Raw genomic sequence first — 19,666 nt, 5'->3', positions numbered from 1 at the left:
TTCTAGAAGCAATAGTAGTTAAAAACATGTACCGGTACTAGACGCTGTACGTGTAAATGAGCAATTTACGGAAAAGAAGAATACATGTACATGGCTGTGCGAGAAATTTTAAGAGGGCGCTGTTGAAGAAAACCTGAATCTTGGTCAAGCAAACATAATAACCTGCAGCATATTCACACGGGAGGAACGCTCTCAACACACTGTGTGTGAGGGTGTCAAAAAGGAAAGTAAAATGCATTGGAGTTAGCAATGCTGTTTTCTTGAGTGTTTTCCAAACTGCGGCGTCATCGCCAGCTTTAACTGTTGTCTCCATGTCAGAATAAGTTTACGAGTCTTGAATGCCGAAACCGAATAAACATTAGCTAACAGTCGGCCTTATGTTACTAATGAGTTGATGTTCAGTGGCACTAGTGGAAAAATGGGCCGGGACAGTGAGCCTGTCTCAGTCTTGACCTTTAAATTACCACACTGAATTCCGTAACCTGGAGCCAAAGCTGGAGATGCACAGCAGAGGTTTGAAAAATCTCTTTCCATCAAGTTTTCTCACCACTAGAGGGCGCCATTAGTACAGAGACCATTTGGGAACGGTCCTTGCACACGAGCATCAACTGTATGAAGAAGTTGTGTAAACAAGTTCCACAAAGTCAGAAGCACAGTCTTAAAATCATCCTCTTTGGATTCAGAGTTGTCCCCTCCCCCCCCCCCCACCACCTTAAAAATCTCTTTCCATCAAGTTTTTTCGCCATTAGAGGGCGCCATTTGGGAACAATCCTTGCATGAGCATCAACTGTATGAAGAAGTTGTGTAAACAATAGTTCCACAAAGTAAGAAGCATCCTCTTTGGATTCAGAGTTGTCTTCCCCCCCCCCTCCCCCACCCTGCAAAATCTCTTTCCATCAAGTTTTGTTGCCACTAGAGGGCGCCATTAGTACAGAGACCATTTGGGAACAGTCCTTGCACATGAGCATCAACTGATAATTAAAATCTACTTCAAACTATTTAAAAAAAATTGTTTGGCAGTACATTGTGCCTGGCTTTACACAATCACTCTTGGAGCCAGAAGGTGTTTTAAAAACATGTCCTGAATTTACAAAATCTTATATCATTATCAGATGTAAAAGTAACACCCAAAAAAACACATTTGTGGAATGACCCATTTGGTCAATCTTTTCATGTTTTTTTTTCCACAACCTTCCGAAGCTTCTAATCTGCTTTTTGACCTTTTTGGCTGACAACTCAACTGCTTCATCTTTCCCTGACATTTCAAGCCCAAAACTGATTTTATGTGTTCCTGTCGGGACTTTTAAGTGATTTGACTGATACGCAAATTGGATAGGATTCAGAGAGGCACGCTTTAAGTGGTTAAATGCCTTCGAGCAATGTGTCTCCGGTGATACGCTGTAGAGACTTAATACCGTAGTGTAGTCAGCTTGTTTACCAAAAAAAAATGGAAGTTTAAGTTCGTCTTTTTGCCCCTTACTCAATTCTGAAAAATTTGAAAATCAAATTTTCTCAGAAATATTAAAAGTAATTTCTTCTTTTTGTTTGTAATTGTGCAGAATTGTTTCAGGGATTTCTTCTTCCACAATTTTTCTTTTTAACACAAGCTAAAGTATGTGTACATGTACATGTCCGTGTTGTACATGTAAAGGCTGAAACTCAATTCCGATTGAAGATAAATGATTTTGAAGATTTCGAGGTGACCCATTTGAAGCCTGTTTGTAATGATATCCACCACACTAGCTGCCAGTACTATTCAAGCAGTACTCTTCTAGAAATATGAGTCGGCAACAAGGCTTAAACCTAACCTTACCAACTCCCATCAAAATTCATCCCCTGATTTGGGGGGATTTGGGCAGATAAGCCATGTGTACCAAATCCATCAAAAGCCACAAGCACCAGTGGTGGATTTCAGTGGATTTGGTCCTGAAGCATTATGCAAAGCAGAGTCAGTGATGGATTTTGCTGGATATTGTCTTCTGCTTAATAGTAAAACTAAGTTGGGACTTAAAAAACGATTATTGACCAATTTGTACCCAAACTCTGATGGAGTATATTTTTACTGAGCCTGAACCATTTTTTTATAAAACCGATTTTGCCAGTTGGATTGAAGAGTACCAGTCAGGCATGCAACTTTTCGTTGGATCCGCTGATTTACTTGTTTTTCACTTCAGACTTTTGCCATTTAAAAGTGAAAAACACTGTACAAAGTCCTGTAAAGATTGGAAGTTCCTCGTTTTGTGTTAATTCCAAGTTGCACGCCTTACCACTGCCAGTATATGTACTTAACAAAATAAGTTTTATGCGTTGCAGCCTCATTAAGCACAAACTGAATCAAAGCAAGATGCATGTAGTAAACAACATGGGCCTACCATAATGCACATAAATGTCCATGTGACACCATTGCAACCAAGTATTACAATTATGCGTAATAGACACACAAGTACATGTACACGTGCATTTCATTGTGTGCACACATAGACCCGTACATGTTTTTTATTAGCTTTTGCCCCCAGTAGAAAAATCACTCCAAGATGAGCTCCATTCTGTCAAGATGACGACGAAGAAAACAAAAACACGAAGACAAAATGTCAAGACGTGTCTGGTTTGTGGAAATCAATGGCCATCAGCTGAGAATACACACACACAAAGAAAATCTCAGCTGTCGTGCATATCTCGTGGGTATTGACGCAGTACTGTGCGGTGATGTGTGGAGATACATGTAGTTAATTGTCAGCGTTTACATGTACGTGTACAGAAGGGACAGTATATGAGTGATGTAATTTGTAAAACTACACATTGGCCGTCATGTCTCACCATGATCAGGTACGTAATTATTTGCCGTGTACTCGGAGCAACTGATGCCCATCTGAATGTTGTTTTTTTGGCAGGCACGCATCTTTTGGGAGGGGAGGAAAGTTACAATGTACATTGAAGTAGTTTCAGATTATAAAAATGTTGAATGAAAAGTTGTATCTGAAGATTTGGGCCCAATTTCACGGCGCAGCTAAGCACACAATTTTTTACTAACAGAGCCTCCGTCTATTTCATGGAGACCGTAAGCAAAGAGGCACAGCAAAAGGCACGCTTACTTCAGAGGAATATTTGCTTAACTTAGTGACGTAACAATAGAAATCTCCATGCACGCGCGACCGTTAACACGTCCACACCGTGAAATAGTGCTTAAAGTTAGCAAATTTTTCTGCTATGCTAAACACAACTTTTCTGCTAACTGTTATTGTTAAGCAGTGCCGTGAAATTGGGCCCTTATTTTTCAACACTTGATGAATTTTGGCACGATGCTTGAAAATTCTGTTAAAAATGGCACCAATTAATTTTTTGTGTCAATTTTGGGGTACTTTCTCAGTCCTGTAACTAGTGCCTTTCTGTTTAGAACTTTAAGGACATTTTCTCTCTGCACATTTGTGTCCACGTTACGTGGATGGAATCTCAAAATCTGTACACTGTTAATAGTAACTAATTTGTTTTTAATGTGTGTGTTGGTGTGTGCACGAAGGGGTTGATTCTTTCTGAATGCAGTTAATCAGTTTATTTTTGTAACATTGCCAGCCTGTTGGAAATTGAAATGTCAAAGTAATGTATTATTCAGGATAATCAGTCAGCCTTTGTTTGGAATACAAAAGTACAAAAGGATGTACGTGAACGCGTTCATTTTTTTGAATAATCGTGAATAATTTCTCTGTGTTCTTCAAATGTACAATGTAAGGAATGATATTTGTGATTTTGTTAACCCAGAGTCATTTGCCACAATTCTTCATGGAGATGTTTCATATCAGCTGCCCAGGTAGACTTGATTTCAAGTCGTTAATTGGCTGGGTTTAGGTCACCCGCCGAGCGCCATATCGTGGTACTGCACGTGTGCCAGGGTTCACTTGCAACATCCGTGTAGTGTGGGATATGGCACTAACATGCAGGAATATATGCATCCTCGACCCCAAAACATGCATCCTCGACCGACTTGAACAATGTTCACTGGGCTTTGTACACAACCTATAGTACTTGCTATCAGATTTGAACAGAGCAATGTGATTGGTTACCAATCCAGAGAATACAATGGTACCGTGTGTTCACCATCAATCGTGGACGTCCTATTGTCCCTCTTTTGTTTGTACTCTAACTTTTTAGGAAGACTTTTATTAGTTTTTGTTCTCTGGTATTTTTTGTCCATGGTTTGAAAAGATGAACGCGTGCATATGTACACAGTGCTTTGATGGACAGAAGCACTCTCATCCTTTGAGTGGGTAAAGCTTATCAAGTAACTTTTCCAACGTAATTTTTGTCTTTAAATTTGAAAGACAACTATTAGACATTTTAGATTTTCTAATGAAAATACAGTGTACTCTTGAGTTTAATATTCTAAGAGGATCTTTTGAACCAAAAAGTACTCTGATCTAGAAAGTCACACCCCTAATAATGGATGCTTCTTCAATGTTGCAGATGAGCTACCATTGGCCCTCCCTATGGAAGCGTTATGCATTGCGCTGGGTGCATACATGAATATCCATCAGAAATCAGTCTGATCAAGTCGTTAAGACACGTTGAAACTCAGCATTTGATAATAAACAAGCTACACAGCACAGTGCTAGTGGGTCATATTACATGACTGTCTGATGACTTGTGTTCAAGTCTACTGCCCGGGTGGCCAATAATCTGTGTTGCCTTGGCAGTTTTTGTTTTCAGTGATTGATTTCATCCGTTCCGCTTTTATGATCGCAGCCAACTTCCTGTAATAAACAGTCTTCCCCGAATTAAACACACTCTGGGGCTACACGCAGAGAGACAGGAATAATGTTCAGTGGCCGTAGCATTTTTTTTCCGGGGGGGGGGGGGGGAGGGGGGTGTTACTTGCTCGTCGACAGCTGTGCAGCAGTCTCTCGGGCCAGGTTTACGCATTGATGGATCCGAATCTTGTGTGGGTTCTTATATCGCTGCAGTGTAACTAGATCGTTTTGTTTTTGTACGACCCAGCCGGAGCCCGAGTGTTCTATGTCATTAGTATGTACCCTGATCATGCAGCCGTTTCTAATGAACATGTGCACAGGGCATGTCCATGGACAAAATTATCATTGAATGCTTTTTTTTTTTTTAAGTTTTATTAATGTAAGTTGTAAACTAACTTATTTTTCACAACTTATTTGGCATTCTTGCCGAATTAATTGTCAAAGAAACTCATTCTTTTACTGGTACTTTAAAATTTCGGATTTGAACTTAGTATTATCTTAGATGCAATTGTTTCATGCCAGTTTTGTAAAAATGTAATTGGTAGTTTGCAACCTTAATATAGCGTAATAATTTTGTGTTGAATTTTTGTTCTTTTGATGTGAACCAAGTAAATTTAGCAAAACAGGAACTCAAAAATAAATGGTAGGCGTTTTGGAATGATGGACTTATGACAAGGGCTAGACCGGATGGATGTAAAGTACCTTCCACAGTTATAATCTATACAATTATCCCATCCGATGTTACCATAAAGCAAACAAGTTACATGTGCCTTCCAAATTAGTTCGGAGCCTTAGTGCTAAAGTGCATTAGTTTGCAGGCACTCGACAAGAACACTGAGAATTTGAAACTGTAGTGGTTGCAGCTGCAAGTCACATTCAACACTGGTGTACTCAGGTAGCTCACGAGTTACATGTATACTTTTGTAAATCAGTTTTCTGCAGGCAGCAATTTCCTGAATATGAGAATGGGCATTGTCCGGTGTGCAACCCTGTGCATTATGTGGTGCACACAGTTACATTTTTATGGGTCATTCTATAAATTTGGGGGTCCACTTTTTTCCCCGTCCCTGTTTTATCTTGCCTGTATGATTTTTGTAATTCTCAGGCACGCAGCTTTTCCTCGTCTCCGCTGGTTTCCTTGTTTTTTTACTTCTCATGAATGCCATTACAAATTAAAAAATACTGTACAAAGTCCTATGTGGTTTGGAGTTTTCTGTTTTTTCCCCCTAAATTTCCAGTTGCATGCCTGAATTCTAAATGCAATATTTCGATCTTGCTTTCTTAGAGAGTTTTGTAAAGCAACTTACTGGTACCCATCCAACAAATATATTATCACTTATCATTTGAAGTCATTCTTAATGATAATTGAATGGTAAATTATAAAATATCAGTACCAAGGTACAACAGGGACAGGAGAAATGTCACAATTTGGATGCTTAATATATTTAGAATGACTCATACCGGTATGCTCTACAGCTTTCTCCATTGAAGCTAAATTACTTTGATGAAGCCTTTTTTCTTAGACTTTATTGATAACTTGCATTACTTTGTGAACTTTTTTGGGGGGGGGGGGGGAATAGAAGTCGGGAAATGAAAGTGCGGTGTGTTAAACCCACCTTACCCAGGTTTAGATATACCTTCATTTTGTTTTGATTGGTCTTATAAATGTCTTCTTTTTGTGTCTGTCCTTTCCCTGCTACAGATCAGCTTCAAGACGACTGGTCCAACCCAGGGCCGTAGCGGTCGGTTCAAGCGTAGATCTCGCTCCCTGTCTCAATCCTCGACAGACAGTTACAGCTCTGGATCATATAGCGGGAGCTCCTCTGAAGATGACGATGTCTCGCCCAGGGAGAAAGTCCAGGTAGTCATTTGTTTCTTTTGACATGAACATTCACGGATGATTTTGGAGGATTGAGGCTGTATGCAATTTTCACTTGGAGGCAGGCAGTTGGAAGATTTTGTAGGATTGAGGTTGCATCCCAGCAAAAATACTAAAGGCAGTTAGGGTTAGCCTTGTGATTATTTCTCTTGTTAGCCCTTCTACAGCACTGTCATAAAATAACATCAGTGAAAGACATTTACCAAATATGAAAATGTACATCTCAAATTTTCACTGAAAGTCATAGTAATTTTGATAGATATTGTCTGAGGTTATCTCTTTCAAAACGACAAAATAAAAACATGCATGTCTTATGATATCATTTCTCGCATTTTTCAGTATAACTCAAAGAACTTTAAAGGCTTCTGCGTTAGGAACATCAAGCAGGCTGCATTTGGTCGGAGGGAGATTGAGATAGCTGAACAGGGTAAGTATTGTTTCCACCAATAATGGCTGACAGAGAAGTTCGACATACAGGGTGAGTAAAAGAAACGAAACCCAAATGTCGGGACTATTGTTTTATTGAAGTTCTTCATTTAGCACTTTGAAAATCTAGGATATGAAAGCCCCATTCATAAGCTTTCTTTTAGTACAAGAATCATTCAAATCACCCATGTACATTTCAAGTTACGGAATTTTAAACACAACCACTGTTTTAAAGTTCTGTCCACGGATCACAAAAAAGGTGTGCGTTCTTTCAGCAAAACGAAAACAATTCACACACATCCCTATGTGACTTGTTTTTGTTTTGCTGAAAGAACACTGAACTTTTTTGTGATCCGTGGACAGAACCGTAAAACGGTGGTTGTGTTTAAAATTCCGTAACTTTAAAAGTACATGACAGATTTGAATGATTCTTGTAATACAACAAAGTTAATGAATTGGGCTTTCATATCCTAGATTTTGAAAGTGCTACACGCAGAACTTCTCTAAAACAATAGTCCCGACATTTGGGTTTCGTTTTTTTTTTACTCACCCTGTACAGCTGACACAGTTATGTGAGAAAAAGGACTCTGGCTAAATTCCCAGTCTAAATCCCTTTGCACATTTTTGGACATGTTCAGCATGTGTTTTTGTTACACCTACCAGTACCTGTGATTAAAAAGCCGCAATACTCGAACCACTTATTTAAAGTTATTCTGATAGGATTCTCACTGAACCAGCTCAGAGGTTGAAAGTAAAACCTTTTTTGGTGTAACCTATTGTACTTGTACTACATTGTGTTACATTGTAGTTGTACCATGAAGAATCAGTAAAAGCCAAACAGTGCTGGGGCAGTTGTGGCAGTATTGACACTTCTTTGTTTACACAAATTGGTGCGTCCCAAATTCTCAATGATACGGCAAATTGATTGTATTCGCAGTGCAAATCTTTAGAAGTAATATGCATTTACACTTGTCAAGAGTGTTGATTATTAACTCGTTGTGTTGGTTGTTGTGACAGAAATGCCAGGGCTGATGCTGCTACGGAAACGAGCCGAAGGAGAGAAACCACTGAAAGGATCTAAGATCATCGGCTGTACTCACATCACTGCCCAAGCTGCTGTGAGTATCCCTTAAAGCTTACAACATTCTGTTGTAAACATACGTGTCATCAGCATTGCTACAGGTGAACAAACTGCTATTTTTCGCTCTGGAGGTGGTTGTTTGTTGTTCGATTTTTTTTCTCGACACCCTGTACCCTGAAAACAGAAGTAAATACATGTACATTGCAAATATTAATTAGGTAAATGTATGACTAACAGCTCATGTGAAGTTTCGAAGTTCAGCATCAGGAATTTGGAGAAAACACTAAACATCAGGTAAAAACTCAGGGAATTTGGCAGTGACCCAGAAGAGAAAGGTTTTCGCAAGTTTGGCGTATTTGTGTCTTGTGGCATTTGTCCAAGTTGTGTCCATTGACTGACTGGCATTAACCCTAGCAGGCCTCAACCTGTCAAACCCCAACGGCATGTTTTGTTGGAATCTGTCAGGATGGGTACAGTACCCCTAAACTGACAGTCTTTTACATTGGGTTGGCACACCTCCAGAATCAAAGTCAGAAATATGTGTGTGCAGTTTCCCTCATGGTGTTGGAATTTGCCAGGATGGGTAGGGTTCGTAGTAGTAAATCATGCGAGGGAGTTAGGGTTAATGGATATTTTAGAGTTTGCTTTGCTGCAACCACCTCTTGACTTCCCAGCAACCTCTTAAAGTGAAAATATTTCTCATGGAATTTTGGATATTTCTCAGGGAAGAATTACGGGAACATTTGTTATCATAAAGTGCTGGGAACTCTGTGTAAACTTCTAATCCATAATTCCTGATAATTTTGAACTGCAAAATATTTGCTTCTTCTAGGTTCTGATAGAGACCCTACATGCCTTGGGAGCCAGCGTGAGATGGTCGGCCTGTAACATCTACTCCACCCAGAATGAGGTAGCAGCAGCCCTGGCTGAGGCGGGCTTTCCAATCTTTGCCTGGCGTGGCGAGACTGAAGACGACTTCTGGTGGTGCATTGAGCGCTGCATCCTGTCGGACGACTGGCAGCCCAACATGGTGAGTAAAGGAGGGGGGGGGGGGGGGAGTGGAGCGAGTCCTTGGACTTGTCCTGGGCTACGTCTCTAGTATTTATCCAAGACAGATATTTTTTTGGTTCACGGCAATTGTGTTGTTACAGGCCCCGTTCCTATAAGAGAACGAAAGTCCACTTTTAGGTTTTTGGACTTACCCAAGTTGTTAGATATATTTAAAACCAACAGGATGTTGTGGATAGAGGGCAGGATTTTATTTTTGTATGGAAATGTTGCGGGTAAAATGATGATGCAGATAAAACCTAACATACACAAAAAATGACCATCAATGCGATGCACTGCTGAATGCACAAAGCTGTGTTGATTCGCTTGGCTGCCACTGAAAAATGCACAAGAATAATGCATTTCTTACCCAAAAATACTGTTCAAAAATTGCCAAAAAAGGGTCATTAGAATTAAAAGAAGACTGCTTCAGGTTGCCGAAGTCATTTTGGAATGACCAAAAAAAACCACTTAAAAGGATCAAAAAGACCCCCTGTGTGTTGTTCAGTGTGACTCCGGAGTGCAAGTCAATGATGGATATTAGTTTTGGAAACGACCAACATTAGAAAGAGTCAGTGATTAGTTCCTCCTCCTTGTGTCTTTGCTTCTCACAGATTCTTGACGACGGTGGGGATGCCACCCACATGATGCTCAAGAAGTGTCCGGAGACCTTCAAGCTGATTAAAGGCATCGTTGAGGAGTCTGTGACCGGCGTGCATCGCCTCTACCAGCTGTCCAAATCCAACAAGCTGAGCGTGCCGGCCATGAACGTCAACGACTCGGTCACCAAGGTACAACAGGGTAGTTTCAATAGTCGTCTTGGTTCTGGGTTCACCAAGAATACTGAAATAAAAGTTGGTGTTGTAAGGAACTGAGGTTGTGTCTGAAACAGGCGTTCATGTATGGCTTTACGATAGAGGACAGACACACAAAGGGAGAACAAAAGATCCTTTCAGTCCTATTGGGTCCTATTGGGCATTGGGTCTTTTGTTGAAAACAGTCCTCAATCGTATGGTTATGTGCTTAGTCTATGGGAGAGTGTTATATTTCAGGGACAAAGGGATACACAAAGCATTGTCCTCGGGCGTATAGAAATTCACGAGCTGTGGCTGTGTCAGTTGTCGGTATTTTTGCCCGTCACATACTTGTCTGGGTTCTCAGCCACTCTAGAAATCAGGGAAAACCTTGAAAAAGAGTTTCCCTTTTTCCAGTCGGGGAAAACTTTGGGAATTTGGGAAAAGTAGTCAAAATGAAGTCAAAGGCTTTTGCTTAAGTATAAAACGTGCAAAACTTAATTCACCTCATAGACCATGTGCCCTGTGCTGTCGTACCGACAGGCTACTGCCGGGCAACCCAAATGTTTAAGCATCTTTTGCATGTTATTTAGCCCACATTCAACAGTTTATGTCAACACTTTTACACTAATCACATTTCAAGATATATCTTGAAGAAAACACTTTGCTAAAAGTTGACATCACACGACCACAAACATCCAATTTTGTAAGCAAATGTCACATGGTCTATACCAGAGTGAGTCACAATAAGACATCTTGGTTTTATTCAGTAGATGTTTTCAAACTGGCTTTCTCGTTCCTCTAGGTGAAATTCGACAACCTGTACTGCTGCCGCGAGTCAATCCTGGATGCCCTGAAGCGTACCACGGACATCATGTTTGGCGGCAAGCAGGTGGTCGTGGTCGGGTACGGCGAAGTGGGCAAGGGATGCTGTGCTGCCCTCAAGGGACTGGGCGCTATCGTCTACATCACAGAGATTGATCCCATCTGTGCTCTGCAAGCCTGGTAAGGTCCTCACAGACTAAAAATGGTCCTAGATGAAACTTTATAAGCCATTTGCAAGTGACCTATACCTCTCGGGATTTTAATTTGAAAAGCATCTGGTACAATGACTTGCTCAGAATGCTTGGCACATTTTAACTTGTATTCTCCAGTCCAAAGACACTGTGTCTAATCACATGATTCAGGGCATAGTTACATAAGAGACGCTCAGCACCAATACATTGTTCACAATGCGTGAGAATGGCACAAAGACATCAGAACATGCCGAAGCTGGGGGTGGCTAGCATAAAGCTTGCCCCGAATCACGTGATAAAGTAACAGTGTCTTTGGTCAGGAGAAGTTAAAACGTGCAAAGCATTGGATTAAGTCAGCGTTCCAGATTTTATTCAAACTTAACTCGCAAAAGGCTTTTTATTTTAACGAAATGAAAGTGCCAGCACATCGCAACAGGTACTAGTAGGACCCTTGCTTTTAACAAAATTGATCAACGAAAAAACTTTGGGCTACTATATCAGAAATTTAGGCTTCCCCGACCTCTCTCCCTGACACAAAGGCAAGACAACGTAACTGATCCTGATGTAGTAGGAACCCAAATTCATGGCTCCTCTTGCCACAATAAAAAAAACCACCTCTTACTGTAGTGGATTCTCTGCTAACTTCAGTCAGCTTATTTTCATTTGGGTGGCATGGGTGGCTAGTGTGTAAAGCGCTCGCCTCTCACCACTGTGGCCCTGGTTCGTTCCCAGCTATAGGACCATATGTGAGTTGTGCGTTGGTTCTCTCCTGTGCCACGAGGGTTTTTCTCCGGGCCCTCCGGTTTTCCTCCCTCTGCAAAAAATCAAACACTTTAAATCTCTGGTTGTGCTCATATGAGATGTATGACTTGCTGCCTAAGGCACCTTTACATGCCTGCAGCTCGACCACGTTGTAGCCGCGTCCTTTGTAATTCAGCTTCTCAGCTGCGAGTAAGGATGATTAGCCTCCAAAATTATTATTATAATATTTCATGGGCTAGCAAGGAATGTTTTACTTATTTGTGCATTCATATATCCTAGTATTAAGGATTCCTTGCTGATGGGATTAGCACAGAATAGTGAATTTAAGCAGAGAATCCTGCAGTAAGCAGATCCATCACTGAGATAGAGCATGGTTTTATTGGGGATGCTGGACTATTGCATTGACATGTGCATTTCTTTTACCATCGCAGCATGGACGGCTTCCGTGTGGTGAAGATGGACGAGGTGGTTCGCATTGCGGATGTAATCATCACTGCTTCTGGTAAGTGACTTGCCGTAATTGAATAAATCTGCTCCTTTTTTAACTCTCAGCCTTTACAGATCCTTTAAAAATCACAACTGTGTGGAATTTCGATAGACTTTTTAATTTCAAGCCATTAAGCCCAATATGTAGTACGAGTGGCGCAGGTATACCTACCTCACCTCTGCAAAATCCTCCAAAACCGGTCTTGATGTGAAGGTATTTATTTTTATCTTCAAGCAACTTGAATCCCCGATTCTGATTGGTCGATCCATGGCAACAAGCCGTGCTACATATAACCATGTAGCCAAATCCTCCAAATGCGGGCTTTATGTGAAGGTATTTATTTTTATCTTCAAGCAAACTTGAAACCTCGATTCTGATTGGTCGATCCATGGCAACAAGCTGTGTTTCATATAACCATGCAGCACGGCCACTGTCCATACCGCACTCCGCGTATTGCGCTATTCTAAGATGCGCGTTTAATAGGATAACCGCTGAAAAGTTTGTGTGCAGCGTGCGTGTACTATCTTTAATGCGCGCCAAGTTTGCTTGAAGATACATTCAGTGTCCCACTCACACTCGTGGAACACGGAGAACGTAGTGCGTCTGTGACCCAGGACAAGGACGCACTACATTATTCCGTATTCTAAATAATAATATGGTTGAGGTTAATCAAAATTTAAGTCCAGGCTCCAAGCTGTTAGTAGTTTAGATTTTAAAAACAAATTATGTAGGGCTCAAATATCAATTGTACATCATTTTGGAGGGAGTGAAATGTTGCAAAACTTTCTACCAACTTCAAGAGGTTAGGGGACCTGACATTTTCCATCACAAGTCAAGTCCTGACTTTTTTGTAAACAATAAAAAGGCACGTGGTTTATTTTTTTAAAGGTATAAACTATGTGGAAAACTGAGAGCTCATTATGTACATAGTAGTTGTGGATATAAACCGTGACGCTTGCTAGACATGGAAATTGTGGAGTATTTCACTACAACAAAATAAAAAAAGTTATTGACATTATATTCCAACTTGCATTTCAACCTTGTCTGACCTGGTGAAGATATAGTTGGAATGTTGATACGCAACCCTTATCTTCAGTTTCAACTCCAGAAATGTTTCCAACAAATTTCTCGGTGTTTTGGTAACTACAGTACTAGATAAGAATTGGAAGAACAATTGTTTGGGGATAAGGGCATGCCTTAAATTCCAAATTTCGTTTTTGTTTCTGCACACATACTGAACTGATAAGCACTAACTTTTGAAAGTGAAAACAAAACGCTGATGGCTCACCAATATCTTGGCACAACGCTGCTGAGATATCTCGCTCAGATATACATATAGAGTCAGGGAACGACTGGCATGCAATTGTCCGCACGACCTTTGATAGGGTCAACCTAATTTGCATATTCCATGTGAATGAATTAAGCCAATCAGACTGTAGAGAAGGCAAGTCGCATAGCAACCACAACAATTTCTGAAAAATTTTTGGGACTTGCCTGCCGTCACATACATGTATGGTGAAAGGTCAGGGCCAAATTTTATGGCACTGCTAAGCACAAGATTTTCTGCTAACAGAGCCTCTGTCTGTTACACAGAGACCGTAAGCAGTCAGCACAGCAAAATGCACGCTTACCTCAAGAGAAGAAATTTGCTTAAATCAGTGATGTAACATTAGAAATATCCATGCGCAAGCAACCGTTAGCACGCCCATGTCGTGAAATCGTGCTTATCATCCTGTCCGTGCAACAAGGTTGTATCTCCTAAAATGGGCCGTACGTGAAACGCGAGTTTCAGAATATCAAAAGGTCGTATCTCACTTAAAATAACCCGGATGTACACACAAAGTCAGTGGACCTCGCAATACGACCTTGTTGCACGGAGCGTATTCGCGCGAGATACCAATTTGTTGCAGAATGGAGTTACGACCTTGTAGCACTGACGCGACGTTATGGTTATCACAATTTTCCGCTATAGTTAAGCACAACTGTTCTGCTTAATGTTAAGCAGCGGACTGAAATTTGCCCCAGTGTAACTCAAAATAGTTGTTCAATTCCATCGTAGAAAATAATATCGCTTGTGAGTGTTTTTCAGAGTTTGTTCTGGTTCCTTGTGCAGGCAATAAAACCGTGGTGACACGTCAGCACCTGGACCGTATGAAGAATGGCTGCATCGTGTGCAATATGGGACACTCCAACACTGAGATTGATGTGGTAAGTCCCGAGGCACGCCTCTCACAGGCCCCCCCCCCCCTCCATCCCAAGGGACCTATTTTCTCTGTCCCATATTGCATCTTGCAGGTTCATTAATAAAACAATATTATATACTTGTTTACTTTTGAAGTTAAAACTTTTAGGATTCAAGGGCGGATCCAGAACACAACTTGGGGGGGGGGCCAAAAAAAAATTTGGTCCCCAAAAAAAGTGGGTAAAATTTTTTTTTTGGATTCTAGATGCTCTGTGGTGCGATCTGAGGCAATTTCTGCCCACTTTAACCAATGTTTTATTGAGGAAAAGATGGTGGTGAACTCATTGCCTGCCTTTATTGCGATGTCACATAAAAATAAAAAAAAATTGGTTTCGTTTTTGGGGGGGGGGGGGGGGCCATGGCCCCCTTTGGCCCCCCTGGATCCGCCCTTGTTAGGATTATGGCACTCAGTAGTAGAGGGCAACACTCACTTTTTCTGTTTTCCCGCTTTCCGTTTTTTCTAGGACAGTCTCCGTACCCCTGACTTGACATGGGAGAAGGTTCGCTCTCAAGTAGACCACATCATCTGGCCTGATGGCAAACGCATCCTACTACTAGCACAGGTAAGCTTACTCCCTCCCCCCTTCCCCACAAGTCCACAGGAATAGGCAAGCTATGTATTACTTCCACAATTACATCACAGAATATCCAACATTTTATATCTTAAAGTTGCGTTCCTAGTGCTCTTTTCGAGTTTCATCTCAAAAAAACAGATTCCCTTTCTAACTTGCTATTTCCGTTCTCACAGTGCAGGCTGGTTCCCGACTCACAATCGTATTGATAATAAACGGACCGAGAGCCAATCTGCTCGCAAAGCAGATCTGTTGGTCCCCTTATTTTCAAAGGGTTACAGACATCCAAAAGGTGGGGGGAATGGGGGGACGTCCAAAAGGTGGGGGGAATTTTTTTTAAGAGCACAGGAACACAACTTTTAAGCATCTGTTATTGTTTCAGCACCATTTGAGCGTTCTTCCCATTTCCAGCGATACAAGTCCTGCAATAACAGGATCTTAGACTTTTGAAATTTTAGATAACATATCAGTGTCGTTCATATTTTTATACTTTTCTTCTGCACTTTTCCTATATGCTGTTCTTGTAGATTTTGGAGTTCACTTTTACCCTTGTCTCTATTTCTATAAACCTGACAATGTCTTCTTTTCCCCCTCATATTTGCAGGGGCGTCTGGTGAATTGGAGCTGTTCCACTGTTCCTTCCTTTGTGGTATCCATCACAGCCACTACCCAGGCCCTGGCACTCATTGAGCTATTCAACGCCCCACAGGGACGCTACAAGAAAGATGTCTACCTACTGCCCAAGAAACTCGGTGGGTAATTCAACAGTCAATGTGCAGAGATTTATGCAAAGTTTTTCTTAGAGCAAGCATTTTTTGGCAGGGCAGGGGGGGGGATTGTCAGCTGGATTAAAACCAAGGGGTAAGATTAACAGGTTTTTTTTCCCGATTTCAGGATTTTTAAAATTTTGAATTCGTGAGGCTTTACCTTAAAGGTGTTTTTCCTGTAAAAGATGTTAAAAGAAACAAGTATTTTTAGGGCAAATTACAAACATATACAATAGTCCCTGCATTGCTCCAGGGTCCTCGACATCCCTCAAACCCTTTTTCTGATTGTTTTGTTGGTTTTTTATTTCCCTCCACTCTCACCCCCGACAACTGTTCAAAAGTTTCAGATAACTGGTTTTTTGCAAGAACATTCTTTAAAAAAAGTGCATAGTTTAAGGCTACACAATTTACCTTTCAAATAACTCTGAAAATGTTAGTGAGTCCACAATTACACCTCGCCCTGTAAATGAGGCCCAGATACTGGACTAACTCTGTATCCTTGGGCTCACTTTCCTTGCTTTTTTAAACTTCGAAAACTATTTTTCAACTTTATTATTGGCTTACGGAACACACTTAACCTGGTTAGTATAACACATGAAAACAAACACGTATTGGGCATTCCTAAGTGTGAAGTTTCCCTGTAATTTCGAAGAAAAATGTGATAATTTTTTGGTCCAAAAATTTCCTGAGGTTGTAGCTCGTTAAGAGTTGTTAGCTTTTTCTTGTAAAAAGGCAGTGTCACATGATCACAGCAATGTTGTAATTTGGAAGGACATGGGCTATTTATTAATTGGAATAGTGTAGGCCATGGTATTGACTAACTCTTGATGATAACTCTAGTGTGATTGATACCTTGTTTATAGATGAGTACGTGGCCAGTCTGCACCTGCCTGCATTCGATGCCCACCTGACTGAACTGACCGATGACCAGGCCAAGTACATCGGTCTCAACAAGGCTGGACCATTCAAGCCCAATTACTACAGGTCAGGACAATGTCTAAACAATCTTCTGAATAACTTGGCTACAGACGGCAATTACATTAGCGCCTGTGGAAGTGGTTGAGTCCATTTCCCATAGACGCGTGTGTTGTTGCTGGCTGTAGTTGGGTTATACGGTTGCTGGCTGTCACTCTGCAAATCTTGGTCAGAGTCTGGGATTTGATTTTGTTCCCTTATGCAGCTGGTCGTTATAAACAAAGATGAAACAAATGCAATCTTGGAAATTCCAAGCATATGTCGTGTGTGCTCTATTCAAGCCAGTGCATGGGTCTGAGGTATGCTCAGAATATCTTGGGTCCCAGTGCGGGAACAAGAGAGGGCGCCTTTTGACCCCTTTCGAGGGCCTCATGGATGCGATTTTGACACGATAACTCAAAACAAAGTTTTGGGGGAACATTCCTCATTTAGCCTAGGTAGTTTCATAAGCGTATGATTCGAGTATCTGTTTGCCCTTTTCTTTCTGTTTTATCAATATGGTGTTTTTTGGTAAGGCGGCAGAACGCTATGCCCCAATCTATAACAAATTAGCTCAAGTTGTCTACTGACACTCATTCAAATGGACCATGTTTTGTCGACGGTAAACTTGAAAAATGGACTCTCCATGGCAACATCAGGCCGATGGTTGCGATCTTTACAAGATGTTTTTTAGAGGCAAAATGAATTTAAAATAATGGATTTAAACAAACTAATTGAATTTGTGTTTCTTTTGTTCATTCATTTCAGGTATTAAACTCATCATTTCAAGACCGAGCCTGTCAAAGACAGAGAAACAAACAACCTTACCAACAAACTGACGATAAAAAGAATCCAGGTAACTAGACTTGACGAGAAAAAAAATAACAAAAGAAATAGAAGCATATATACGGAACTGCGTGTAATTTATTAAGAAGAAAAAATAACGAACAGAATGGATAATAATGATTAAATAATGTGAATAATACCAAATTTGTGAAGAGGAAAAAAACAATATATTTAGTGTAAAAATGGTGTGTATAAGAGAGACAAAAATGCTGGGAAGATAGATATGCTTGTCGGTGAACACCTACGTGAATTTTGTTTTTTTGGCGGGATTGTTGTTGGTAGCAAAACAAGATTGATTTAGAGTTGAAAAGAGTCAAAATCTCTCTCGAAAAACAACTATGATCGAAATAGCTCCATATTGCTGTTCGTTTCAGGTTGAATTTAATACTGACTTAAGACCAGTGATAGCCACTGAGTTATTTAGAGACCAAAAATTCATTCACTTTGCAATTTTGAATTGTTTCGCTGGGCCTTTTTTCCATGTATGTAGTGAGCTAGTTTGGGAAAGGTCTTGGATTTAATCCACATGGACAGAAAATATCAAAGTCGGAAATTTTGAATTGTTTTCGGATTTCACACAAAATTCATTGGGGGCAGTCGACAAAAGTTAATGTGTGTTTAATAGCTTGCCTATTGTCAGAATGCAAGATCCACGTTCATTCAACTTGCTTTTTCACGGAAAATATGCCTATATAGCAGAAAAATTTGTTAGGAATTTAAAGGAATGGCGATATAAGTTGAAGCACTTGTGTTGTGGTGTTCGCTAATTCAGGCTGTGATTTGACTTTTAGGAAACGTCGCTACGAAAACTCCCTCCCCTAAAATAAATTAGTCACTGTTTTACTCACACCCTCTTGCATAGTTGCCAAATTTTTATACCAAAATTCTCCCCTCTCCGAAAGTTTCTGAAAGTTTCATCTAGTACGTTAACTGTGGTGGCATAAGTACAGAAGTGTACAAATCAATGGTTTTTTAGCTAGCGGCTGTCTTTTTAGCCTTAGGACTGAAAATTTTGACTAGCTATTTTGCAAATACGAAAACAAAATCGACCCTAGACAGTGTTTAAGAAGTGCATAGCTAAACCCAACAGAATACCCGTCTTGTATTTAACCTCTGTTTCAAATATATTTATATAGCAAACATTCAGAAAGAGAAATGCTAGTTTTACTTGGACTTGGTGTACGCTTATATATAAGCTGTTTTCATGTCAAATGATTCAATCTTGTGAGGTATTGCCTGTGTTCAAGTTGTACTTTAGATATATGAGGCTTGAGTAAAGGGGGACAATGTTCTTTTCAGTTGAACGGTATTGTGTGTGCCACCAAAAAAAAAAGGAAAAAAAATTGGCCCATTTCACGGCACTGCTTAATATTTAGTAAGTTTTGCAAACTGTAGTAGAAAAATTGTGCCAATGGTATGCATGTATAACAGGTTATATCACGTATGTGGAGATTGTCTGTTTTTGCATCGCCATTGTAAAGAAATTCTGCCTCGGAAGTTCAAAGCATTTAATTTGTCTCTGCTACTGAGCAAGTCCAAGAAAAGGTCCACCGTTTTGTCCCATACATAACGCCGTGTTTTCTTTACTTACATAATCATTACAAAGACTAATAACGTAAACATTCTTGTGGGTATTCTCCTTGCAGATGCCCTAGAGTAATATAAATATCACTGAAATCCATGAATATCTTAGAGAGTTAAACTTTCTTTACGTATGGGACATAGTGTGCGCGAATTCTTGGACTTGCCCTGCTGCTTGCTGTCTCTGTGAATCGGATAAAGTTTGAAATGCCAGGAAATTGTGCTCCTAGTAGTGCCATGAAATTGGGCCGAGCAAGGAAATTAATGTGAACGTTCTTTTCTCTTTGTTTTAAGTATCAGAAAACAGAGGGCAAAATCTCATTAAAAGTCTTTACCTCCTGAATAGATGGTTTGAACATTGTTGAAAACATGTGCGGTATTAACCCTCCTGCTATTTAAATAGTCACGGACAGTCAAAATTCACTTCCACTTCCCCTGCTATACTTTTAAACAAAGGCTAGTCACCAGCA

At 40.4% G+C, this 19,666-nt stretch overlaps 1 protein-coding gene across 4 annotated transcripts in view; it reads left to right on the top strand.

Annotated features, from left to right (window-relative positions):
* Window positions 1-18,214, top strand: part of LOC119737293 (S-adenosylhomocysteine hydrolase-like protein 1) — a 45,062-nt gene extending 26,848 nt beyond the window's left edge. For 3 of the 4 annotated variants that reach the window (XM_038211518.1, XM_038211517.1, XM_038211516.1), the window contains exons 2-13: window positions 6,445-6,603; window positions 6,961-7,048; window positions 8,065-8,165; window positions 8,961-9,158; window positions 9,790-9,966; window positions 10,775-10,974; window positions 12,179-12,249; window positions 14,348-14,442; window positions 14,941-15,039; window positions 15,653-15,800; window positions 16,679-16,799; window positions 17,538-18,214. In XM_038211518.1, the coding sequence (XP_038067446.1) occupies window positions 6,445-6,603; window positions 6,961-7,048; window positions 8,065-8,165; window positions 8,961-9,158; window positions 9,790-9,966; window positions 10,775-10,974; window positions 12,179-12,249; window positions 14,348-14,442; window positions 14,941-15,039; window positions 15,653-15,800; window positions 16,679-16,799; window positions 17,538-17,544 (1,464 nt within the window). In that variant the 3' untranslated portion in view covers window positions 17,545-18,214. Of the gene's footprint in view, window positions 1-2,793; window positions 2,827-6,444; window positions 6,604-6,960; window positions 7,049-8,064; window positions 8,166-8,960; window positions 9,159-9,789; window positions 9,967-10,774; window positions 10,975-12,178; window positions 12,250-14,347; window positions 14,443-14,940; window positions 15,040-15,652; window positions 15,801-16,678; window positions 16,800-17,537 lie in introns of those variants that run through there. The other variant, XM_038211519.1, reaches the window with a different exon arrangement.
* Window positions 18,215-19,666: the final 1,452 nt, after the last annotated feature.

This window comes from Patiria miniata, unplaced genomic scaffold (genome assembly GCF_015706575.1).
Source record: "Patiria miniata isolate m_02_andy unplaced genomic scaffold, ASM1570657v1 HiC_scaffold_3, whole genome shotgun sequence".
Classification (NCBI taxonomy): Eukaryota; Metazoa; Echinodermata; class Asteroidea; order Valvatida; family Asterinidae; genus Patiria; species Patiria miniata.
Note: the sequence above shows the minus strand (reverse complement) of the source record. Positions and strands in the feature narration are given on the sequence as shown.